General features: G+C 44.8%; 1 protein-coding gene across 1 annotated transcript in view; it reads right to left on the bottom strand.

The window, feature by feature from the left end:
- The window catches only part of LOC100716515 (cholesterol side-chain cleavage enzyme, mitochondrial), a 42,546-nt gene extending 23,782 nt beyond the window's left edge, over nucleotides 1-18,764 (bottom strand). The window contains exon 1 of the mRNA XM_063243599.1: nucleotides 18,635-18,764. Within this exon, the coding sequence (XP_063099669.1) occupies nucleotides 18,635-18,729 (95 nt within the window). The 5' untranslated portion in view covers nucleotides 18,730-18,764. The remainder of the gene's footprint in view (nucleotides 1-18,634) is intronic.
- Nucleotides 18,765-26,677: the final 7,913 nt, after the last annotated feature.

Here is a 26,677-nt window from a genome sequence, read left to right on the forward strand (position 1 = left end):
ATTTCACAAAGTACAGCAACAATTCTAAAGCTTGCTACTACCAGGTCTAATTTCTCTTAATGGCCAATAAATGAGACTATGGGAAAATTCCAAGAGCCATGGGAAAATCTTTTCCCTAGCCACAGTTAAGACTCAGATATGGAAATATAGAGAAACTGTTCTACCCCATGCTGCTAAAACTCTCATGATGAAAGATAGTAACTATTGGTTTATAGATAAATATTCTCAGTTCTGGGATGAACATAGCTGGCTGACATCTACTATCAGTAACTCAGCCAATTAATGCCACTTTGTTGGAAACAAAAAACCCACATGTACATGAAATTAAAATGGATTTGGAAAAATAATAAAGCATCATAACAAACAAACAAAACAAACATGAAAAATGGAACAATGCCACGAGAACATGGCATGGATTCCTACCCAGGGCTGGAATCAGTTCACTACTGACTACACAGCAGCACAAGATAACATCTGCACCAGCATCAAAACAGAAGGTGATGTATATATTCTTGACAACTCTGCAAATGTGTCCTCTGCATTGCATGATCTATGTATCATTAAATCAATACCGATCCTTTTTGCTGTTCTTCTCTCCCTTCCCCTTGATCATGTAAGGGTGAAAAGCCCTTCCTAAGGAGGAACAAAACACACCCTCCCAGCCCAGGTGTCTTTATTGCTTTTTTCTCATTGCTGGGACAAAATGCCCAACACCAAAGGTTTTGTAGTTTTCAGTCCATAATCAGGTGACTTTCAGGTAGGGTGGCATGGCAGAGGGGTAACCAATCTTGGCACCGGAGGACACCAAAAGCAAAAGGAGGGGAGAGAAAATCTCTTTTTATCCCTTATATTGTATGCAGACTACCTGCCCTCAGGCAGGTGTAGCACTCACACCCTTAATCCCATCATTAGACTATGAATCAATCACAAACTTCAGATTCAGCCACCTCTGAAAAACCTGCCCACATAAGGCTTTCAGGGGACATCCAGACATAAACCATAACATTCTGCCCCAGCTCCCGCAAGACTCACATACATCCTTTATGCAAAAGACATTAGTCCATTTCTAAGAGTTTCCAAAGTCCTAACTGGGAGCCATTAAAGCTGAAGATTGATCACGTGTAGGGGCTAAAGCAAGACCAGTCCTGAAAACACAGAGAGCCCAAACAAGCCACATAAGCAAGCTGTTCCAGCCCCTAGAAGGCAAGGTGCCCGGGCCAGCCAGCCAAACAAGTTGAACCCACTTCTGAGTGTATAAATAAATGTGCGACAGTGGTTGAGCAGCTCCTTTTCTCCCATCTGGAAAGAGGGATCCACCTGACCTCAGCTTTCACCTCTTTTCTTTCTTTTCTCACCCTTTCACCATCCTTCCTCATGCCGCTGGGGAACATCTAGAGCTGCAGCTGGTTGCTACAAATGCTGCCTGAACAAGGGCCAGGATCAAAAGAGAGAACAGGTGAAGGGACATTTCTCATGTGCGTGCAACATGGGAGAGAGGTGAATTGGTAGTGGTCAATATTCATCACTGTAGTGGGTTCACTAGGGCCAAAGAAAAAAAAATAGGCTTAAGAGAAACCAAAGAGAGAGACAGGCTTACAAGAAACAAACAAAACAGTCTTGTTTTACCAGTTGTTAAACATGGGGCAAACAAGTTCTCAAAAACCACAAATGCATATGAAACTCTTTGTTGTATGTTTGATTCCACTATTTACTTTTCTTTTGTGGAGTTTGACTAGGCAGTCTCTTAATGATTATAAACTTGTTGAGACAGCCACAGGGAATTGGCTGGGGGCAATATTTTAAAGTTCAGTCCTGGGCAGGAAAAAGATGGCAGAACAAAGGCCACCGTGATAACTTTAACTGAGCCACACGCGCCAATTTCCACTTTTTCAGGTCAGGAAAATTTTGTTGTATCACAGGCTGTGATTACCACCCTTCATAAAAGAGAAGCATCCTTCAAGTTAATTATTCAACAACTAACCTTTGAAAATATAGATAAATAGTGTGAAAAGGCTTTAAGAGATCACCAAAAAACGGGCTACACTGGCTGAGATGACTCAAATTTGTGCAGACATCCTTCCCTCATATGTGCAGGGTGCTACTTTGTTTTTTTTTTTTTTTTTTTTTTTTTTTTTTTTAATTTTTATTTAAGGAGAAAAGAAAAGAAAAAAAAACAGTGAAGGGTACAAGTTATACAGATTTACAGAAGAAAAAAATGCGCAGTAGGAAATCACTAGTTAATAGATTACATATTGCCATCTTAGAAATAATTGTTCAAGTCACAGAATTAAAGTTTGTAGAGTGGACATTCCAGCAATGATACTGCAAACAGTTCTGTTCAATGATCCATTAGAACTCTGTGATATCATTTTCTGTCTTATACATTTAAATATACATGCAGTTATATAGTTTAGAGCATTTTCTTTTCCTCTCTTTTGTACAGTGACTATTACACATTTTGGGTTTCATTGCTCCCACTGTTCTTATTGCTTTTTTGGAAGAGAGTAAAACCAAATGTGACATAACAGAACAGAATCGGTCAAGTCAAAAGGGTGGATATAATAGATAATATAAAAACATAATACAAGGTGATCAACAATGGTTACCCTAATGCCTCCCGCTATTTCTAATAGAATTGCCTATATCATTAGTTGTAATACTATTGAACAAAACCGTAAAGGATAAAACCGACAAAACCAAAACATTGGAGATATTGTAGGTCTTCAAAAGTAGATAGAAGTCAACGAGAATGGGCGTTATAATGAATCTCATTATCTTCTCAGCTGATGCCTAAACTTTCGAACCTGATACTATTCAGCAAAACAGAATAGAGGAACCTCAGTCAAAAACAAGATGGTGAGAGTAATACAGGGCTTCAAATCGAGAAAATAGAAAGTCAAAGTGGGTTACTATATTATATCCTGCTATATTTTTCCCTTTAATTAAATGGATAACAATAAAAAAGTATATAATGGAGTGGAGATTGAGAAAAAGAAAAAGAGGGCATAACAGCGAAACAGGGCAGATCAAAACATAACCTTTTAAGCAGAATAGTGTTTCACCACCAGATATTTCCGACTTAAAAATAGTTACCATATTGACTCCCTCCCTGAAGTCCTTGAGTACAACTTCATATACTGTAGCATTAAGTATATCAAAACAATGTAAAACCATTTAAGAGAATGACAGCATTATAGAGTATTTGGAATTGACTAACAGAAAATGAACAATGGTCTCTGTATAATCTCCTTGTCTTTAAAAGGTTTTTGCTTATACTAACGTACATAACAAAATCCAATAAGATACAACCTGGTTAGACCATTGGAGACAGAAGAACAAAAGCTAGATGAGACTTCAAAACAAGATGGTACTGAATCAGCATTACCTATTAAGATGTCATTTTCTCAAAAATAGCTGTTCCTATCATCCAATCTTCTCTGTCTCATTTCTGTTGAGCTCTTTTTCTGTCAGTAGCTGTCAGTTTGTCTTCTTCATTTTGTTCTCTGCTCCATCCGTTGTGGCCTCCCTGCCACTATTTCTGGGTTCTTTGTATTTTTCTTTTTTTAGAATATCCTGCAATACTTTCTGTAGAGTTGAATTGGTGGTTGCAAATTCCCCCAGTTCCTCTTTATCCTGGAAGCACCTCGTTTTTCCATCAATTTCCAGGGACAGTTGTGCAGGATATCTCAATCTTGGCTGGAGATTATTATCTTTCAAAGCTTGAATTATTTCCCCCCATGCTCTTCGTGATTTGATGGTTTGTGAAGAGAAATCTGTTGTAATTCTGATGGGTGTTCCTTTGTAAGTGATCTGTTTCTTGTCTCTTACAGCTTTTAATATTCTGTTCTTGTATTGAATTTCTGGGATTTTTATTATTATATGCCTGGGTGTTTCTCTGTTAGGGTTGTAGGTAGCTGGGGTCCTGTATGCCTCATACAGCTGAGTATCTTTACCTTTTGCTAAATTAGGAAAATTCTCCTGGATTATTTCTGTGAGTAGCTTTTGTAATTCACTTGTTTGTGTCCCTACTTCTTCTTCTATGTTCTTAATCCTTAAGTTGTGGCTCCTCTTATCATCTTCTTGTCTTTGTATTATTGCTGTTTGTTTCTTTGTTATTTTTAAGAAGTTTTTCATTTCATTCTCCCATATTTCAAGTCTGCCCTCCAGTTCAGATAGTCTGTCCTTAGTTTCTTTCAAGCTGTTATGCCAGTCTTGTATAGACTTATTAATTTCTTGATAGTCCCTTTGAACCTGCTTCACATACTCAATGCTTTCTCTGTTTTCTCCATCAAGCAATTCTCCCCTCTTTTTCTGTTCTTCCATTCCACCATCTGTTTTTTCCTGGGTGGTGTTTAGCATTTCTCTAACTATTCTGCATACTTCTAGCTTCAGATCATTGATAACTTCATTCCTGAATTGGTCTATGAGGCTCTCAATATGGTGCTTAATGTATACTGGTGCGGCGTCCATTATTGCCTGTTTCTCAGGATTGGGGGCCGAGGAGCTTTTTTTGTTGCTTCCCTTCCCCATATTTTTTGTTCCTTATAAAATGCAATCTTACAAAGGAGGCCCGGCTTCCCTGCCTGTCAGCCACAGCCTGATCAAATTGCGCTGGCTAGTTGTTCCCGCCCACCGCTGCGCACCAGGGAGTCGGAGGAGGCAGCCTATGCGGAAGTCAGTCGCTCCTCCGGGCCATCGTCCGGCTCTGGGATCTGGGTTAGGCTAGTCTAGCCTAGAGAGTCCGCCAGCAGCGTCACTCAGGCCAGGGACTTTTCTCCAATCCCGTCCGAGAGGGGAATGGCGCCCAGAGAGATCTCCGCTAGAGTCAAACTGTGGTGGGGGGTCAGATTCTCACTCACCTCGCCACCAGTCAGTTTTCGTGTACACCTCTGTCCGTCCTTTTTTTTTTCGACTCCGTTCTCCCGTTCCCAGAGCTCGGCGCTCCCAGAGCTCGGCGCGTCTCTCCTTGCTGAGCCGCTGTGGAGATAGCCGGCCGCCGCACGGCGGGAAATCCAAACCGGTTTCCGATGGCGCGGAGTCGAGCCTCCACACGGAGATTTTTCTGTTCCTATTTTAGCGCCAGGACTGTATTCCAAGTTGGATTCTCTCAGCCCAGTTCGTTCCTGAGTCAGCAGAGCATATCTCTACTGATTCGTGTCTCCCTAGTCCGCATTATTTCTGGCCTCTGAGCCGAACCTTTCAGAGAGCCTCTGGTAGTTGCTGTTGTCTGTCCGCCATGTTCTCTCAGTTCCCAGGGTGCTACTTTGGCAGCAGCTACCACTCAGGTCATCAACTCACAGCCTAAGCAAAAGGGGACAAACAAAGCTACTTGTTTTCATTGTGAGTGTGAAGGATGTTTTGCCAAAAGTTGCTCTGCTGCACCTGGAGGGGCAACAAGGCCACTAACAGTCCCTTCAACAAAACTTTCAACTATCTGTCCAAAACACAGATGACGATATCATTGGGCCACTCTCCATAAATTCGAAACTGAAGTGAAAGGCCTACCTGTTCCAGAAAAATTCCCAGCAGGGCCTGAAACAGCTCTGCCAAAAGCAAGGAGTTCTATGGCTCAGCCAGCTTCCGTGAGATGGCACGGCCCTCCTTGGCATGACAAACTTCGTAAGGGGGAAATGTGGTCCTGATCTGTGGGTTGCCGATTTTGTTTACAAAATAATCTCACAAAAGACAATTTGCAAAAACCAATATGACAATAACCAACCTGTAAAACTTCCAAAAATTCAGTATTTGGCTTTCACAAGCTGATGATAAGCTGGCTCCAGCATGTCACTGTCTCACTATGGCTTTGTAGTAAGTCTTGATATCTGGTAGTGTAAATTCTCAAAGTCTGTTTTTTTCAAAATTGTTTGCTTCAGGGTTTCCTGTTTCAAATTCACAATCAATATAACTATGTTTATTTATGTCTTTTTTGCTTTCTTATATCAATTTTTGGTTTTCAATACACCGAAACTATACAGGTGGCTAAGTTTCTTGAGTTTATTTGTTTCCAGAAAAAGGAATTATAAATTTTCATACTTGTGAGGGAATGGGAAAACAATTTAAAACAATACTAGAAAAAGCGTAAATCTATCTGGACTTTTACAGACTTTTGAGGCATTTAACAGGGCAAAACTGCTATTTTCTTCTCCTCTCACTACTTCTCACAGGCCCCAAGGCAGGAGAGGGAACCAAAGAGCCTGGTAACCTGGAGTTTGGCCCTGACAAGAAAGATGGAGAAACAGTGTTACTTGTGTCAGCCACAAGGGAAAAATATTAGAGTCTTAATGTAATACAGTGTCAATAGACATCATACTGGTTGCTGGAGGAGCAAAGATGGCAGATAGATAACAACTGGCTACAGAAGCTCCCTGAAATAGTCAACTTAGAATGCAACATAATACAGAATGGGGAGCCACAGACAGAGGGAGATGAATTCTCTCCTCCCAAGAAGAAATTAAGGCGACTTGCCAACCATCTGAGGTCCCGATGCGACTTGCCAAGGGCCCACCTTGACTTGCCGAGATGTCCGAGGTCCTGCGGCTTCGACATTGAGCCAAAAGGAGAGCTGAGTTGGCAGGGTGCCTACATTGACATGTGGTGAGTGACAGGAGTGGAGCTATTCCATAAATGGGGGGGGGGGGTCCAGCGGACGACATTCTGGGACCCAGCAGGACTAGCAAGTACGAGGGGCAGCAGTGACTTGTCAATTGCTCCTTTCCTGAATGGGATTGGTGGAGTGAGCTAGGCCTGGGTCACGTGACCTGGCTGAGACCCAATAGGTTATCTGAAATCAAGTCCCTACAGTGGTGGTATACATTAACCACAATAACCCAGTAAAACCTCAGAAGTTTGACTGACCCAGAGGGAAAGCAGCACAAAGTAATATAGTGCAGGCCACAGCAGCTTGACTGACCCAGAGGAGAGGCAGCACAAAGAAATACAGCGTACACCACAGCAACTTGACTGATCCCTATGCCACTGTGCTCCAGCCGCCACCTCCAGTGCTTCCAGGCTGCCAGCTAGACCTGTCGCTGCGGGGCCGGGAGTGACTCAGTGCCCACCAGCTGCCCCACCGCCACTGCCGACCTGGAGGGGAGGCGGTGCAAAGTCCACCGCTGCCACCACTGCTGCCATGCTCCAGCGGCCACCACCCGGAGGGGAGGTGGCACAGAGTAATACAGTGCAGGCCACAGCACTTGACTGATCCAGAGGGGAGGGGCCAGCTGTCTGCAACTCACTAGCAGAGGCAAAGTGAAGGGTCATCTAGCCAGCACACTTCAGAAGAACTGTAACCAACAAAGAAAGAAACGGGCCTCCTGGAAAAAGCAAAAATGATAGGAAAAGGAAGCAACAACAAAAAGTCCCCAGGTCCCAACCCTGAGAACATTGACCCAGGACAGGTAAATACAAAAGAGAATGAGAACAGCAAACATACAGTATCAGACACAGTGCTAGTGGACACAAAGAGATATATTCCGGACCTCATAGACAAGTTCAAAAGTGAAATATTTAGCCAAATAAAGCAAGATATAAGAAAATTAATAAAAGAGATACTAAGCACCCCTCAAGCAGACACAGACAGAAGAAGGGAAGAACTCAAACAAAGGAGAGAACCATTTGATGAAGAATAAATATATATATATATAGAATACATGAAGCAGATTGAAAGAGATCACCAGGAAATTCAAAACTCTATGAAAAGATGGCAAATCAGCTTGAAAGAAACTAAGGATAGATTATCCAAACTGAAGGACAATTTTGCAATGTGAGAGTATGAAAGGGAAAACTTTTTAAAAATAACAAGGAAACAAGCAGTAACAATACAAAGGTGACAAAAGGATCTATAACTTGAGAATAAAGAATGTGAATGAATAAGGGCTGGGGATTTAGCTCAGCGGCGTAAGCACCTGCCTTGCAAGCAGGCAGTCGTGAGTTCAATCCCTGGTACCGATAAAAAGGAAAAAAACAACTATAAAAAAAAAAAAAGAATGTGAATGAAGAAGCCGGGGTAAAAACAAAAGAACTACAAAGGTTATTCACAGAAATAATTAAAGAAAACTTTCCAAACATAGGAAAAAGAAATGATATTCTGAATATGAGGCATACAGAACTCCAGCCACCTACAACCAAAACAGAGCTACACCCAGGCATATAATAATCAAGATCCCAGAAATTTAATATATGAACAGAATATTAAAAGCTTTTAGATACAAGAAACATAACCTATAGAGGAAGGTCCATCAGAATAATGGCAGACTTCTTGACACAAACAATCAAGTCAAGAAGAGCCTGGAGCGAAATATTTCAAGTCCTGAAAGAAAATAACCTCCAACTCAGATTCATATACTCTGATAAACTGTCTCTAGAAATTAATGGAGAAACAAGATGCACCCAAGACAAAGAGGAACTTGGGAAATTTGCAACCACCAATCCAACTCTACAGAGAATACTGCAGAGCATTCTAGAGAGAGAGAAAAGTACTAGGGTTCCAGGAACAGTGGCAGAGAGGCCTCAATGAATGGAGCAGGAAACAAAATGAAAAAGATAAGCAGACAACTGATGGCAAAAAACAGCATAACAGAAATGAGGCAGAGAAGATTTTATTCAAAACTGATATGACTGATAGTATCAAGTCTGAGAGTATAGGCAACTACACTGAAGATAACAATACTCCATGATACATATTCTGGTTTGATAACTGTCATTTTTTGAAGTTCTATACTATATACAAAGTTGTGTTTTTATTAATACTGTTATGTACTGATATATTCAATTATACTATGTCTGATGATTTAGCAAATTCTATTGGAGCTAACAAGAGACAGCACAGGAACCGTGGTAGAAATCTCTGTACATCCGTCTTATATGTTGATTTCATTTCCTGTGTTTATAGGAATATGTTTTGTTTTGCCTTGCTTTGTTTTGTTTCTCCCTCTACTATAGAAAGGATAGAAATACATGTTAAGACTCATACATGTGTAGAATCTATAAACAGTTTATGAGAACTGATCTTATGACACATGATGAAATGAACAGATACTTTGAAGAAAAAGAGGCACTAAAATACCCAGTGCTGATCCTGGAGTGTCATAATGTGAAACCCAGCAATACTATTATTCTTTGTCAGAGAGATATTAGCCTACTTGGGTTTATTCAATCTCAACATAATTAAAGATATGGATAACTGCATGTATGTTTAAGTGTATAGGATTGACAACCATATTTCTAAGTTTTGTTGGATAGTTGAACAGAACTGGGTGCAATCTCACTGTTTGAATCCCCACTTTATATGCTCCACTTTAGTATCTTGAATAACTATTTGTAAGAAGACAATCTGTAATCATCAACTAATGATTTCATACTGTTTATTTTTTTCTTTGAAAGTATGTATTATTTCTACCCGTTTTCTGTTTTGTTTAGTCTTTCTTTAAATTAAGTTTTTTTTAAAAAGACACTACAGTACCCAGTGCTGATCACAGAGTGTCATGATGTGAAATCCAGCAATACTATTATTCTTTGTTCAGAATGATTTTAACCTGCTTTAGTTTGTTTAATCTAAACATAAATGAAGATATGGATAACTGCATGTATGTTTAAGTGTATAGGATTGACAACCATGTTACTAAGTTTTTGTTGGACAATTGAACAGAACTGTTTGCAGTCTCGTTATTTCAACTCCCACTTTACATGTTCCACTCTTGTATCCTGAACAACTATTTGTAAAATGATAATATGTAAACATCAACTAGTGATTTCTTACTGTTTATTTTTTCCTCTGAACATATGTATTATTTCTACCTATTTTCTGTTTTGTTTAGTCTTTTTTTAAATAAGATTTTTAAAAATACTGGTTCTTTTGTTTTGTTTTTTTTTTTCATTTTTATCGGTACCAGGGATTGAACTCACAACCACACACTTACAAGGCAGGCGCTTATGCCACTGAGCTAAATCCCCAGCCCCAAAATACTGGTTCTTAAGAATTACTAAATCTGTTAAAAGGTTCAAGTTGCAAATGTTAAAAATAAGCATGTCTTTGTGGCTAAACACTGGTTTAAAGCAATGAGTCTAGATGCCAAGTTGACAGTGGGGGATTGGAATGCTTGATACTTTGTGTCAGTTTGAAGTTTGAAAGCTCGGTTGAGTGACTAGGTCGAGAGGCCAGGGCTCTCATTATGCAAATGTTCTTGTACTGTGCAGGAGTGGGGCAGAGAGATGATGTGCATGCCCTCAAAGGAGAGTTGCTTGCATAAAATGTAGCGGGGGAGAATTATGCATCGCCTCCTTTGCTCTTGCTACTCTTGCTGTCTTCCATGCCATGAACTATTATTCCCTCAGACACTATTCAACAGGCTTCTGTTTCCATCAAAGTGCTTCTGCCTTATACAAACAATTCTATTTAACCCCAAAACAGGCTTGACAAATTATTATTAAACAATGTTCCTCATACGTAACACAGGTTAAAAATGTTAAACTTGCTCAAAATTTAATTACAAAACCAAAAAGAGAATTTTAGCTACAAAATTTATGGCTCATAACAGACTTCATTGGACAATATGTACTATTAACAACTTTTAAATCCTACTAAGGATAGAACAGCAGCAGCAAGACAATTCAATCAGGTAAAAGAAAGAAACTAGGAAGGGTCCTTCAGAAAGATCATCATAGTAGACAATGAAAATACCCAGTCCAGGGCTAATTTGGGATCAAGGACATGCTTGTGTCTTTCCAAGAAATGCTAAGTATCCTGTCTGGATGCCAGACATGTTGTCTGGCTGTATCATGGAGTCAAACCCAGAGAGGGAGTTGATTCCACCTCTCAAGAAGCAGATGCTCAATCCTACCACAGAGACGCTTAAGGAGACTGCTCTACAGCCGATAGACAAGGATAGGTCAAGACCAGACCTGGAGCTAATTGAAGGAACTGACTCAGAACAAAAATCAAAGATCTGAATAGGTGATTCAATTTGGTTAAAAATATATTTGAGTATACTCTGATTTGTAAAATGTTTTTCAGTCTGCCTGTATATCTGTTTGTTTGTAGGATTATCTGGTGGTGAAACACTATTCTGCTTAAATGGTTATGTTTTGATCTGCGCTGTTTCATTGTTATGCCCTCTTTTATCTCAATCTCCACTCCATTATTTACTTTTTTATCTTTATCCTTTTAATTAAAGGAAAAAAATAGCAGGATATATTATAGTAACCCACTTTGACTTTTCGTTACCTTGATTTAAAGCCCTGTATTAGTCTCACCATCTGGTTTTTAACTGATGTTCCCCTATTCTGTTTTGCTTGATAGTACCAGGTTCGAAAGTTTAAGCAACAGCTGTGAAGATAGTGAGATTCATTATAACGCCCATTCTCGTTGACTATTATCTACTTTTGAAGACCCATAATGTCTCCAATGTTTTGGTTTTGTTGGTTTCGTTCTTTACTGTTTTGTTCAATTTTATTATAACTGATGATATAGGCAATTCTATTAGAGATAGCGGGAGGCATTATGGTAACCATTGTTGATCACCTTGTATTATGTTTTTACATTATCTATTATGTCCACCCTTTTGACTTGACCGAGTCTGTTCTCTTATGTCACATTTGGTTTTACTCTCTTCCAAAAAAGTAATAAGAACCGTGGGAGCAATGAAACCCAAAATCTGTAATAGTCATGGTACAAAAGAGAGGAAAAGAAAGTGCTCCAAACTATATAACTGCATGTATATTTAAGTGTATAAGATAGAAAATGATATCACAGAGTTTTATTGGATCAATGAACAGAACTGTTTGCAGTATCATTGATGGAATGTCCACTTTACAAGCTTTAATTTTGTGACTTGAACAATTATTTCTAAGATGACAATATGTAATCCATTAACTAGTGATTTCCTACTGTTCATTTTTTTTCTGTAAATCTGTATAACTTGTACCCTTTCCCTGCTTTTTTTTTTTCTTTTCTCCTTAAATAAAATTAAAAAAAAAAAAAAAAAAAAAAAAAAAAAAAAGTAAAATGTTTTTCAGTCTGCCTGTATATCTGTTTGTTTGTCCAGTCTGTTAAGCTGTTGTTGGGAGTCCCTGAGCTAGTGATTGGTCACTCATGCAGAGTCAAAAGTACAAGTGCCCATATAGGAGTACCCAAGGGCATAGAGTACCTAAGAAATGCCCTGAGGGCATGGGGTGCTGGAGGTGAACAGGTGTTCTAGGCTTGAGAACATGGGGCATAAGAAGCAAGCTAGTTCAACTAAGGGGTGAGATACAAGCATATAATTCACCCCCCCCCCAGGGAACTAAAGAGAGTTCTTTTTTTCTTTCTTTCTTTCTTTTTTTTTTTTTTTTTTTTTTGTTCTTTTTGAGGGGTCTCGCTATGTAGTTCAGGCTGGCCTTGGCCTCACTTTGTAGCCCAGGCTGGTGTCAAACTCACAATGATCCTCCTGCCTCAGCCTCCCGAGTGCTGGGATTACAGGTATGATCCACCACACCCGGTTTAAGAGAGTTCTTGCAGACACCAGCAACTTTGTGCTTGTTTCTATGTCTGTTGGAATCTGTACAGTTTGTCTGTCCATGTTTGTCCATTTGTCCATTCTCTGAACAGCTGTTCCTTTTTTATATGATCTCAACAATGTTTCCTCTTTTCTTTCTTGTTCATTTTTGGATCATTTAATCAAAGTTTAATTTGGGTCATAGATTTAAAAAACATGCTTCCATCTGGGTTCCCAGCTAGTCAAAATGTTGCTAAAAGTGGTTATATAAATATAATATATAGTTATTTATTATTGACTTGAGAATCTCTCCTTGTTTAAAAATTAATGGGCTAAATGTTATGATTGGGTTTTTCATATGTCAAAGTTATAAAAATATATTTAAAAAATATTTAAGATAATGAAACAAAATCCCTTTGGGTGGGAAGAGATTCTTGGATAGGTCTTCAATTGATAAATAAGAAAGTGCCTGTCTGGTAACATTTAACTAGTTCTTGTTCATTGATTGGAAGCCCCAATGATCTTTATGGCCTTATGGGAGACACGCCAACTAAAGTTATAAAAATATATTATTGTAATATGTTCACCTTGGTCATCACCAAAAGAAATAATACAATAAGGTTTTTGATTTTAAAATGCCCATACAGAGCCATGGTGGAACTTAAGTGGCTGAATAAGAAAGCAATTCGCCTCCCTTCCTGATAAGCGGCCCTGGCATGAGCCAGAAAGAGAACAAGTCAGCATCTCCCATGAGCCTACCAGCACTCAGGCTGAGAATCAAGCATCCCATCCCTCCCCTCCACCCTGTTAGCAACTGGGGGCAGAGGTCTGAGCATCTCTTGGATGACTGCATGCAATATAGCAAATATGGGTGATTTCCTTCTATCTTCTATTTGAAGGCAAGTATTGTTTTCACTGTTTTGCTTTGTGCCGATTAATTGTTTTACTCTATTCAATATTCTCTTTCAATTGGTTTTATAATGTTCTGTTTTTGGTTTGATTTCACTATACCTGATTGAATGGACAACTATTGTAAGATAATGAGATATACTATGGTATCTATTACTGTTATCCCAGTATCCTGCTGTGAAGTTCTGTACCAATTTCACTGAATTGTCTCAATTGGCTTTGTTCTATCTTGTTCTGCTGTATTTTACTACCTTCAAAATAAAATTTAAAAAAAATAAAGCTTTTCATATGGCTATGACAGATTGTTCATGCTGTATTCATGTATTCATGCCTCCAGAAGTAAAGGTCTTCCAAAATGTAAAACAGTGATTGCTTATGATGACAAAATTGTTTCAGATTCAGACCTCTGCCTTTAACAAAATATTATGAGATGTATGTCCCACTAAAAGTCAACAAGTTAGGTATATATTAGATAGGGATGATTGACTAAAAAGGGATATTTTATGTCAAAATGTAAATTTAGGTGTTGCAAAATGTCATCGTGATTGTCATGCTATAATGTTGTATAAGGTTTCTGATTTCTGATTTTCTGTGTAAAATATGTAACTGTTAAAACTCTAAGGTATTCAAATGGTAAAACATCCTTGGTTGTTAAAAATAATGGTTCCATTTTATATTCTAAGGTGTTTGATATTTAGATAAGATAATAACATTAAGCTTGCTGCCCCTACTACACTGTTATCAATCTTTTCTTCTGGAAGTTCAACAACTGAGGTTTAGAGACCAAATATTAGAGAGAGAGACAGATGGGCTAAAGAATAGCCAGTATTTTGGCCCTAGCCCTCTGAGGTCAGTGAGGATTCAGGATCCCTGCTAGGATCCAGGACCTACTCAGTGAGTCCCTTATCTTCTAACCAAGAAAATTGTGAGGCCACAGAGGAGAATCATCAGTGGGGTTTAGTGTGCCCATTCAAGAACAGTCACCAAGAGGAAAGATCTCTCAAGCTTTCATAGAAAGCAACTTTGTCAAGCAATGGCTGTGACTCATCCATATGGCTGACACTGACAAAAAAGCTAAGAAGTATTAATCATAGTTCTAAGGCAATTCCTAAGGAGACTTAACTGACCTTGATAGACAGCAAGAGATTAAGTGTTGTTGATACAGGACTTGCTTTAACTTGTTCTTGGGCATCCAACAGAAAAGTATAACGACAAAATGTGTAAAACAATGCTATAGTAATACATTAGCCATAAAAGAAACTCCCAGGCCTTCTGAAATCTGGGTGAAAACCTTCCTGACCCCACAACTCTTGCATTCTGCATGTGCCTAAAACTGCTGCCACATGGATGATGCCAAGTCTGATGCCAGCCAGAGAAGTTGCCAGGCTTCCCTCTCTCTTGGTTGTAGGGATCAAGTGCCTGGATTGCTGGGCACTCTGAATCCAATTCTGAGGAATGAATTCTCTATGCCACTGCCATTCTGGAACATGGTTATCCAAGGCTTTTTTTTTCTCAAAAATTTTGTAATTTTGAGGCTGCAAAGGCTGCTGCAGCTTGTGATGCCCTCAGGCCATCTTTTTTATTTTCTTGTTCCTCCTCCGAAATCAAAATATCGCTGCTCTATCTTTGCAATCCACAGCTTTCCTGGAACTTTATTTCTGGCTAAACTCATAATATTTTTAATCATTTTACCAGGCTCTTTTCTCTTGATTCTCAATATAAATCTGGATAAAAGCCTGCAATGGTAGCCATGCCACCACCTCATTATTCAACTGCCTTGAAATTTCTTTTGCCGGATTAGTCTCTTCCATTAATTTCAGCCTCAGAAAAAGTCACTGGACATAAGAAACAAGCAAACAAACTTTTTATTAAGCCATAACATACATCATCTGGAGTCCAAAAGCCAACATAGTTCTTCTTTCTATCAGAAACATTCTAAGCCTGGTCATTATCTTCTCTCTGGTCTTCTGAGTTCTAACCAGAATCTCCCCTACATAACAGCCTAACGTATTCCAGCTATATTTTCCACCTGATATTGCCAAATCATTCTAAACAAGCCAAATCTTCTTACAAGTCATTCCAAAAAGCTCCTGAACCTCATGGTCAGGTACAGTCACAGCAATGATCCCACTACTGTTACCAAATTTTCTTAGTTGCTTTTCTCTTCTTATGGAGACAAAATACCTGACAACCTAGGTTAAAGGAGGAAAGAATTATTTAGTTCACAGTTTGTAGTGGCTTCAGTCCATAACTGACTGGCTCTCAAATAGGTATGGCAGAGGGGCAACCATTCATGGTCTCTGAAAATACCAAAAACAACAATAGAGGAAGAAAGAGCAAATCTCTTCTTGTACCTTATATTTTATGTAGGCTACCTGCTTTAGGGCAGGTGTAGTATTCATGCCCTTAATCCCAGCTTTAGACCATAAATTAATCACAAACCTTAGATTCATCTGCCTCTGGAAAACCTGCCCCTCATGACCCTATGAGGCTCTGGGGGGACATCCAGACACAAACCACAATACCACCTTAGCAATTATATCATGAGGCTTTAAGATGTCTGTATTTCCACATCCTGAAGGAAAGGGGTCCCCACTTGGGAGATTACTTGTTCTCATGCTGTTTTGTTTCCAGGGAGAGGATATTTGTTTGTCATGTGCCACTGTGCCCAGCTGGGAGCATTTCTTTTAACAGACATTTGGCTAGTCTTCTAGCCAGCACACAATTGGCAAAACCTTAAGGGCAGGAGTAAAGCAGGGACAGAGAGGGAGAATATCTATATGCTGTCAATCCATTCAAACCCAGAAACTGTAAGAGGAAAAGGACTTCATATGAGATCTCAGTAATGGCATTTGGAGAAACACAGATTCAGAGAGCAGTAAATCAGGTCTCTGGAGAGACAGGGAAACTAGGAGCTTATACAGATAAACTGTGCCTATTTATACAAAGCATTAAAAATCATCTTTGAAGCAATTTCTGCCTGAGCAGAGGGCAGATGATAGTGACAAGGGCTATGTGACAACAGAAAATGAAGAATGCATTCTGCTGCTCACAAATGTCCTACAACATGGGCAAGGTGACCTCTGATACCACCTAAAGCCTCAGGCACCAGAAGGCTGTAGTCAGAGTCAGAGGTTAGCTAAGTCATAGCTCTCAGTAGCTGCAGGAGGGAGGCAAAAGTTTTGCTTCCTAAGCACCTCCCATTTCTTTTGTGCACTTTTTCTCATGACCTTTTACTTATTCAGTTTTTTTAAGACCGAGTTTCACCATGTAGTCCAGACTGGCCTCAAACTTATGGCAATCTTCCTGCCTTAGCCTCTCAAGTGTTACAGGTATATGCCACCACATGTGGCTAGATTTTTCCTTTTATTTTCACAAAGCCCAAGGACTCAGAACCCTCAGTCATGCAATGTTCCCAGGAGGGGCCCCACCCACCTGAGTTCTCCTACAAGAAATTACATTACCTTCCCATGGGATGATCCCAATTCTGGGCCCCAATCTTTAATCAGCTTCCTGTCATGTTAGCTGGCTTTCCACTGCTGTGACAAAGTTCCAGTGAAAAACAACTTAAAGCAGGAGAGGTTGACTTTGGCTTAGTTTCAGAGGGCTCCATCCATAGTCAGCCAGCTGCACTCCCAATAATGCCATCTAATTATGAATCAATGAGTGGCTTTATCCATCTATGACATTAGAACCCCCCCGATCCTATTACACTCTAAGATGCCCACCTCTGAACACATGAGCCTTTGGGACATCTTCTATCCAAACCTGTGCAGCACCTCTTGCCACACCTAAGTCCCAAGAGCTCCACCCCAATTTGAGAGATGAGTGCAACCCAAATCACTCCCTGCAGGACTCAGAGAAGACACAGCCCCTCCTGAGCCCTCCCCCAAGGACAACTGTCCCTAACTTCCTTGGTTCCTGCCCCACAACCAGCCCTCATCACATGACCCCCCTCATCAGGAGACAGCAGACTAGGACTTTAGTAACTACTGGCTTTTTTATTTCTGGCAGCTTCCCTCCACAACACTGCAATATTAAAATAGTTTAAAAATAGCTCTGAATTTTTCTTTTAAAAAGGATAGCTATAAGTTTTCTCTTGAAACCACTTGACTAGGAGTAACTGCTCTCAAGTACAATTGGAAATTCTCAAAAAAAAACCTGAGCCCACACATTCTTTTGAGTGTTATGAAATTTTTATGACTACTAAATTTAACAATTAATGAGGTTGATACAATGCTGCAGTTGGACATTGCATGATGAATTTATTGATTTCCTTTCCACTGTGGTCTTATTTTAGAGCTAATCCTTTTGGCCAGCTGTCATGCTCACTAGCATCCTAGGAGTCCTTGAGCAGTAGCCCCTCAGCATGCAGTGTGTAAGACACAGGGTTTCCTTCCTCCACACCTGCTTAACATGCATGCATAACTAGGCCAACACCCACCTTGGCAGGCTGCAGAGATGGGGAGCAAAGAAGGATGAGGCAGGACAGTGCAGAGGCACAGAAGCAACGTTGGGTCGGGTCATCTGAGAAAAGACTTCCTTACTACAGCTGGTGGCTGGAGTTGCTCAAAGCACAGAAATCTGAGCAAGTTATTGCTAGGATTTGGGAACAGGAAGGAATGGCCTGCCTTGGGGATTTTTTTTTTTTCTGTTTATTTTGTTTGTTTTTTCAAGACAGGATCCCACTATGTAGTTTAGGCTAGCCTCAAATGTGCAGAAATCTTTCTGCCTCAGCCTCCTGTGTGCCAGGACTACAGACAAGCACCACAACACCTGCCTTTGCCTGGTTTTCGTAGCCAGCCACGGAACAATTGCCTGCACTTGTTTTGGGGCCATAGCCTCTGAACTCCAGGCAGATGGTCTCGCGCAAGCCGACATGAGAGGCTTCTGCCCACCCCCAGGCACAGAGGCAACAATGAAAAGCTGACACTCCCCTGAGAACGAGGTTTGCAACAGCCGCTGAGACAGAAGCACCACTTTGTTTCTGCTTCTGTCTTCGAGATACCGGGATAGCCAGTGCCTGCCAGCATCCGCCTCTGCGGATGCGTGGCGCCACTAGATGGAACCAAAGCCCACGGTGACAGCGCTGGTCTCCACTGCCGGCCTGAAGACCAAGTGAGCTCCTGAGAGCGGAAACGCAGGAAACTGGGCTGGGTCGGGATCCTGCCGTGAGGTCAAGACAGCCGACCCAGTTCAGAGCGGACCTACATGGGGTTAAATGATCCGGAGGGAACCCGGCAGCCCAAGCCTACCGGATGCTGAGCTTGAACCTGCGAGAAGGGTCGGAGAGCCAGGAAGGGGCTGAACTCGCACCGCTCCTACACTGGAGCTTCGCGCGACAAAGCATAGCGGAATGCAGAGAGAGCTCAGTAGACCGCGCTTCTGGGGCCAACTTGCAGATGCAGGGGGCGGGGCTCGGGCCTGGAGGCACGTGATTGGTCCATAGGTGTTGCTGGGGCTCTCGGATTGGCTGGTGGGGGCGTGGCAGGGCGTTGCGGGGCGGGACTGAGCGCAAAAAGCTCTGGAGAGCAAAAGCCTGGAAAGACGCTTGGACAATCTAGTTCAGGTGCGGCGTGTTCTCCTGAGCCAGAGCGACAGGGCATCTAGGCATAGGTATGCATGGGCACCAAGCTCCAGGCATCCTTGGACAACAAGCTGTGTACCCTTCTGTATAATCTTCTTCCTTCCAGAGCTGTTTCCCCAGGTGGTGGCAGGGACCTATCTGACCTTTGCATCTGAATCCAGGATCTGTTGCTCTTTCCCCAGCTCCCACTGACCACCCCCAGCGAAATCAAGGATGCTTTCTCCTCTCAAGGGGACCACACCTGCTAACAAGATGTGCACGCGTCATTCCATGGATGCGCGCTGAGCACCTGTTATATATGAAGTCCCAAGATAGAACTGCGCAATGGTTTGTGTGTCTGGAGAGCGCTGCGTTTGTTATAAAAGCAAATTTGGCAGGGGCTGGGGATTTACCTCAGCGGCATAAGCGCCTGCCTTGCAAGCAGGCAGTCGTGAGTTCGATCCCTGGTACCGATAAAAAGGAAAAATGCAAAAAAAAAAAAAAAAAAAAGCAAATTTGGCCTCCTTTTGTCCACCCACACCTCTCCCTTGCCCTTCCACCCCTGCCATGGGGTGATGCGCAGGAAACCCCTTGCTCTATGCAGGCCCTCAACCCTGGACTTCCCAACCTCTAGACCTGTAAGAAATTATCTCCGTTCTGTGCCCAATCTCAAGTACGCTATCGGAGCTGCACGATGATGGGCTAAGGTATCTGTGCACTAGGCAGTCTGTGTTATTTAGCATTCATATCAAGGTACAGGACAGAGAGCAGGTGAGAATTCAAGGACACTGACAGGTTAGCCTCACGTTAGGTGGGGTGGAGTCAATTCTTGTCTTTAGCAGTGGGTAAGAGTGTTTACAGAAATGTGTGTATGGTTTCAGGTCATCACCCCTGTGCCAGGCATGAGAGCACACTTCTGTAACCCCAGCATTCAGGAGGCTGAGGCAGCATCGCCAAGAGTTTGAGGCCAGCCTGGGCTATATAATGAGTTCAAGACCAGCCTGCACTTTATAGCAAGACCCTGTCTCAAAAAAACAAAATGGTCAAATGTGTCATGAAGAAAAATTATCCCCTTTGTGCCTTTTCAGTACGGCAAGTACGGCAAGATGTTGCTTCAAAGAAACAAATGCGATTCCTTCAATAGCAAACTTCTTTGAAGTCAGAAGAAAAAACTGCCTAATGAACACCCTAAATTCTCCGTGTCCTCATTGGGTCCACTAGAGGGCAGCAAAAAAATGGGAAAGAGCCCTTTTAAGTAATGTGTGGATTAGTTAAGAGGCTGGAGAGACCAGGACTTCTTAAATTGAGGCTAAAGGGTCCCTTGAAGTCATGTGCCTGTGTGTCCCCTGCGCTTCTTCAAGGCAGGTTCTCAACGTAGGCATAATTGGCATCGGTGCTGGGTAATTCTGTGGCATGGGGCCTGGACCCTTGCACTGCAGGTTTACCCACCAGATGCCTTTCGGAAGCCAGCCCAGCCCTGCACCCTTCCCACCTGCCCCTCCTGCTGCGACCAGGCAGGGAGTGAGGATGCTGGAAGGTGGCACACTGCCCAGACCATTTGGGACAGGAAGAGGCAAGACCTTCTCGGGGCCCTGCTGTCTGTGATCCCTGCCAAGGCCGCCCACAACTGCCTGGCTCTCTGGGACTCTTACACGCGGACTTGAGAAAGTGGTTCCCCACCATCCCAGGGCCCACAGACACAGCTCCCTGCTGCAGGCCTTGCCTGGGGCTCCCTGGAGACCAGGAACATGGATAGGGGCCAGAGAGTGGAGATGAATCCCAGACAAATGCTCAACATGGAGCTTCAGCTGGAGTGAAGTCCCAGCCTTTGCCCTTTGCCATGATGTAATGTTCCTACCATGGCTAGAATGAAGCCGCTTATGTGATGTTGCTAAATGCCTGCTGGTTCACAAACCTCAGTGTGTATACCACCAAATAGGGTAGACACCAGTGACCTGAGCATAGACCATAATCAAATATGCTAAATTAGAAAATGATGAGTTTCTAGTGTGCGCTTCTTTTTTTTTTAACAAAATGTATTTAATTGCGAGTTTGTGTGGTTTAATTAGTAATAATGACTGAGTTTAACAACCAGCTCACAAGATCTCTGAAACGGTAGCCACTAGTGCCAGGCAGGCTCCACCCTCTCCTAGGAAGGGATTCAGGTCCTCACTGACCAAGTGAGGCAGGCCACTGAGGCCAAGGTGTCAGCAGGGGATCAAAGGAGGCACTTAGGGCCACAGAGGACCTGAGGAAGAATGGATCTTACCCCAGGCTTCCCACAGGGGAAGAAGGAGGAAGAGTACCCCACAAATAGAGAAAGGAGGGTCCTAGCCTGAAGCGGGTATTGGAGAGGGACAGAAGAGCAGACAGTGCTTGGCATGGGCCAGACACTAAACAAGTGGTTCCATCTGGTTGAAAGGACAGCTGTTGATGGCCTCTGATGGTTGAGCCAAGTCTCCTCCCTTCTCCCACTTCTCCCCTCTGTCAAATTGGGACCCAGAACCATATGGTATCCGGGGGCATCTGGAGTCCTCCAAGTCTACAGAAGGGCTCAGGAGTGGGGCTGAAGCTCGCCGTGGGCATCTGGCCCTAGCAGGCCCTCCACTACAAAGTCTTTCTCTCTTGCCCTCCCCCTTTCACCAGGTGATCCCCGAAACTCCTGACTGTAACTATAATTACAGTCATTTCCAGAACACTCTGCTGCCTCTCCTAATTACCATGCTGAGCAATTCCAATTATGTGTCTAAGGAGCCCCTTCCCCAGCTGGCCAGTCTACCTGGGGTCCCCTGGCAATAGGTCCCCTGGCAGTAGGAAGTCGTGGGAGGGCTGTAGGTGAGTGCCCCCTCTCCATGGCTTCCTCTGGGCCAGCCGGAAAGGTGGCTCTGTATCCAGGCCTGCTAGGATGGGTGTGGGCTGAAGGGAACTGGGAAGCCTCCACAAAGAGGAACTTGAGCCTTGGGAAGGGAAACAACGTTCCTCTACCCATGCATGAGGTCTCTGTCTACACAGAAGGTGAGTTTCAGAGCCTTGGGATGACCAGGTTTGGCAGCATGATTCAGAGCAAAGTGTAGGAGTCAATGTCCCCACCCCTATGCAGATCCCCCACCTCCAGAGGGGCCATCAGCCCTGACTCACACAGTGGTGGAGAGCTCAGCACCCCAAGAAGCCTCCATCTGCAGGATCCTCCCTGCACCTAGCACCCCAGGACCCATGCTCAGTCCAGACCACACCTACTCTCTCTCTCCCTGCCATGGCCCAGAACCCTTTGCAGCCCTGAGCCCAAATCCAGTGTCACCACCTTCCTCTATCCCCATCCCAAACCCCTCCATCTGGTCTCCCTATCTTTAAATCTGTATGTCCTGTTCCTTCTGTGTCCAGATCCCAACCACCATCTCAGGACACCACTCTGCCTCCTCTGATACACATGTGCCATCCACAAAGCTCCTTTGCAACTTGGCATTACTTGTTTCATTGTAACAGTTCCAGGGTGTGGGCGTCTTTATCCTACGTCGCAGAGGACACATGGGTGCTACGATCCCATCTTGTACCCATTGGCAGCTGGCTCCTGATGGCGAGTGTCTCACAGGAGGAAAGTTGGGACTGCACCTCAGCCCACCCTGGCAGCCAGGGCAGCCAACACTGAGGGGGACTCCCTGAGGCAGCCAGGCCTGTGCAGGCAGAGGCAGGAGGGGCACAGAGAGGTGATGAACAAGCAGGGCTCCCACATCTGGGAGCTGCCAAGCTCCAGGCAGAGGACAGGGTGGCAGCAAAGAGCCAGCCCCATCTGAAATCTGGGAGAAACCCTCTCACTGTGCAGATTGGGAAACTGAGGCCCAGGCAGGAACAGAGATTCGCCTAAAGCCACTCAGCCTGCCAGGGGCCAAGCCAGAACCTGGCTCAGGGTGTGCCCTTGAGGGAGCCAAGAGACTAGCCCCTGGGCCCAGAAGCTGGCTGTGGGCTGAACCACAGGAACGAGGACAAGGACAGATGAAACTTCCAGCCCAGGCCTTGCTGGGTGGCCAGTAGGGGGCAATGCAGCCTGGGGGTGGGGATGGGGGGCTCCAGGCTCCAGTCATTTCTGTCAGCCTCCGCGCCGAAGCCGTGCCAAGGTCCCAGGACAGAATCAGGACAAGGGCACAAGATGGGCAGGGAGATTTCAGCCTGTCCTGATGCTCATGCCTTCCTCCTGGCTCATGCCTGCCAGGCCACCCACTGAGAGAACATTTTAGAACTGTGCCCACTCCAGTGGAAAAGAGGTGGGGAAAACAGGCATCCTGGCCACAGCTTTGCACAGTGAGTTATCCTATGAAGAAAGCTGGGCCCAAAAAGGAAGTCCCAGAGGTCCCTACGCTGTGTCCTTGCTGAAGTCATACTCTAGGGGCAGGAAGATGACCCACTGTCATGGGACGGGGTGGATGTCCCTACTATTGTCCCAGGGGAAGGGGAGAGACATTGCCCCTGGACAGAGGGTAGGGATGGATGTGGAAGGATGAGGAGGGCCTCAATGAGCCACTCCAGGCCCCAGGGGAGACCCAAGTGCACGGTATCTCACCTCCCCGAGTGAAGAAACACCGAGTGACACTTGTCCACTCTAAGACCCTTCCTAATGGCAAGTGTTAAGCCCTGGGCTGTGACTGAATGCCCCTTTCAACTCCCAGCAATCCAGTTTCTCCTGCCAAAGTCCCAGGGCAGCAGTAATTCAAGATCAAAGAGACAGGCAATGCTAGGGCCCCCTCAAGCCAGAAGCACTCCCCAGATGTGCCACCCTGCAAGACTTAAAACACTACCAAGCCAGGCATGGTAGTATGTGTCTGTAATCCCAGCACTCAGGAGGCTGAGGCAGGAGGATCACCACAAGCTCAAGGCCATGTTAGGCTAGCTAGCAACACCTTGCCTTAAAAAACAAAAACAGGGGCTGGGGATTTAGCTCAGCGGCATAAGTGCCCGCCTTGTAAAGCAGGCAGTCGTGAGTTCGATCCCCGGTACTGCTAAAAAGGAAAAAGACAAAAAAAAAAACAAAAACAAGCAATTAAATACTCCACAAGGTGCTGCCCTGCCTGGCTGTGGCCCTGGTCTCCAACCTGGCCACTTTACTGCAGAACATGAGCCAGCTGGCCTGAGGGGTCCCCTTGATGCCACCATGTCCCCAAGTCCAGATACAGTCCATAGGAAAGCCCCCACCTTGAGGGGCCTCACCTCAACACTTCCACTGTCACAAGTTGATGGGCTCTGCCACCCTGAGGACAGACAGAGAGCCGGGCTGCAGTCACAACAGAAATCCTGGGAATGAGGAAGCAACATGGAAAGGGGGACAGACACATGTGGGGGCAGCACAGAGACTGGTGACTCAGGGACCTATAGAGAGACACTTCCTCCCAGGGCCAGCAGAAACCAGACAGGAAGGCAGGTGGTGTCTCTGTGAATCAGCCACTATGACTGCCACCTCACACTGACCCAAACTCCATGTGCTGGCTGCACCTCACTGACATCATCACTAGGTTTCAGTCACCATCATCCCAGCCTGGACCATAATAAAGTCCTCTCAGAGGAGACCTCTCTCTCCTCTGTCATTGGCAGCCATCAAATTTCCTGCCTCACTCTCCCCACCCCAGGGCCTTTGCTCCTGCTCTTCCTCCAGCCTGGGATTCCCCTCCACTCCTCTTTGTCTGGTTAGCACCTCCTCGTCCTTTGGGTTCCAACCTGTACCATCCTAACCCACTTGGAGTGCCCCCATACACATCTCCTGGCACCATGCACCTTCTGCAGCTGCCACGCCTAGAAGGGCAGAGACTGGGACCTGATTGTCTCTGTGGCCTGTGCCACAGTGCAAGGCACATAATAGGGCCCCACCCACCAGCCCAAACACCCGTCTGGCCTTTTCATCTGTAGATCTCAGATCCTGCTAATGGTCAGGGCTGTGGTGGGGTAAGGCACACACCCCATGGTCAAGGCAAGACTGAGAACCCTGGAAATTGGCCAACAGATAAAAGGTCAGCCTCAGGGTCGCCTCTGACCCAGTTACTCCAAGAAAGTGAGTCCCAGAGGGGAACAAGCCTCCCTGACTTTGCATGGAGATGCCCTACTTGCCCCCCGAGAATGCCAGCCTCCTCCTAGAAACCAGATACCCAGAGATGTCAGGGCCCAGCCCAAGGTCACACAGTAGAGCTGCTGCAGAGCCATGCCGGGAATCCAAGGTGCCGACTCTGGCTTAGGGTTCTCCCGTGCTATAATAAATGTCTCTATTTTTAGGGAGCTAATTAGCAAGTCAAATCTGACTCCTGCTCACTCATAATAATCCCACCTTAATGCTTTTCAGAGTCTTTGCCTCACCTCAGTTGCTCCTACAATGGGGCGGGGGAGAGGATGGGCTGCCAGGTGCTGATCTTGCTGGAAAAGTCTGGTCCCTTGAGGGGAGGCCCTTCCTACTCTTCCGGTACCAGCCTGGCTCCAGCTTCAGATCTGCCTTCTCACAGCCCCTGGGTCCAGGTGTCCCCTATTTTTCCCCTGCAAATCTCCCAGTGTTTGCTACCAGAGTGGGCCACCTGGGGTGGGGAGGCAGGCATCCAGTGTGGGACCCCAGTTCCTGGCAGAATGGAGCACAGCTGCCTTCCAAAGGGGCTAGGGCCATGTCCCTGCAGCACCATCTCCTGCCCACTGCCCCTGAGGTTGTGGAGGCTCCGGATGGGCTGGATGGACCCAGACAGGAGGTCAGAGCCTCAATTGCTTCCTGTGCCCAACCCACGGGTGGCGATCTTCTAGCCAGGACGCAGCCCAGCTGTTCTAGCAGGAAAATGGACAGGAAGAGAGCAAGACCATGTCTGGAAGAGGAGGCTGAGCCCCCATTTCTCAGGTGGACTACTGAGGCACAGGCCACAGGAGCCTGTTGCAGGATATACGTTAGGCCAAGGAGGGAAGTGGGGTATGATCGTAGGTTTCCTGGGCCAGTCCCCTGAGTCTCCATCAGAGCAAGACCGATTGTGGGTCCTTCTCTGAGGTGTACCTGGGAGCTCTTTCCAATCCAGAGAGCTTCTTAGAGTCTGCAAGGCTGAGAGGAGGAGGAAGGGCGCCAAGCAGGTGCAGGGGGAGAGGTGAGGGGCTCACTATTCACTGTGCCCCACACTTGACAGTGTCCCCCATCCTAGAATCCGTTTGCTGGTCACAGAGACTTCCAGTCCCTGCTGCACCAGCAGGGAAGGCAGGGCAGCACCTAAGACATCCAGACGAGGAGACAGGGACCACTCAGCTGGGCAGGGGGTGGCTATCTGGAGAAACAACCCAAAGGGCTAGGCCAGCTGGGGCTTCCCCCATCCCTTCCCCAGCAGCATCCTCCAGGGGAGCCACTGTGGCTATGGGATGGCAGCCATGCCTAGCCGGGGACAGCGAGATGCTGACACAGCAAGAATGAAGCCATCCACGGACGAAGAGGATAGGAAGGGGCTGCGGCTGCGGAAGCCACTCCTGAGCAGGCTCTGGCACTGTGACCTGTCTGTCCCTGAGAGCTCCAAGCCTGGGTGGACAGGACCAAGGGCCTGGATGGGCACAGCTCAGAACCTGCTCGCTTCCTTCCCCTTTTCCAACAGGAAAGGCTGCTGAGAGCCCCACCCCGATAGCAGGGTCTGCTCACTCCCCACCTCCCATACCCTCCCCAGCAGCCCCCCTGGGTAGATGGAAGTCAGTGAGCCCAGAAGGGCCACACTAAGGTTAAAGACAGACAACACCAGGGTGGGGG

This window comes from Cavia porcellus, unplaced genomic scaffold (genome assembly GCF_034190915.1).
Source record: "Cavia porcellus strain 051 isolate PalLab524CR breed Dunkin Hartley unplaced genomic scaffold, mCavPor4.1 scaffold_38, whole genome shotgun sequence".
In the NCBI taxonomy this organism is placed as follows: domain Eukaryota; kingdom Metazoa; phylum Chordata; class Mammalia; order Rodentia; family Caviidae; genus Cavia; species Cavia porcellus.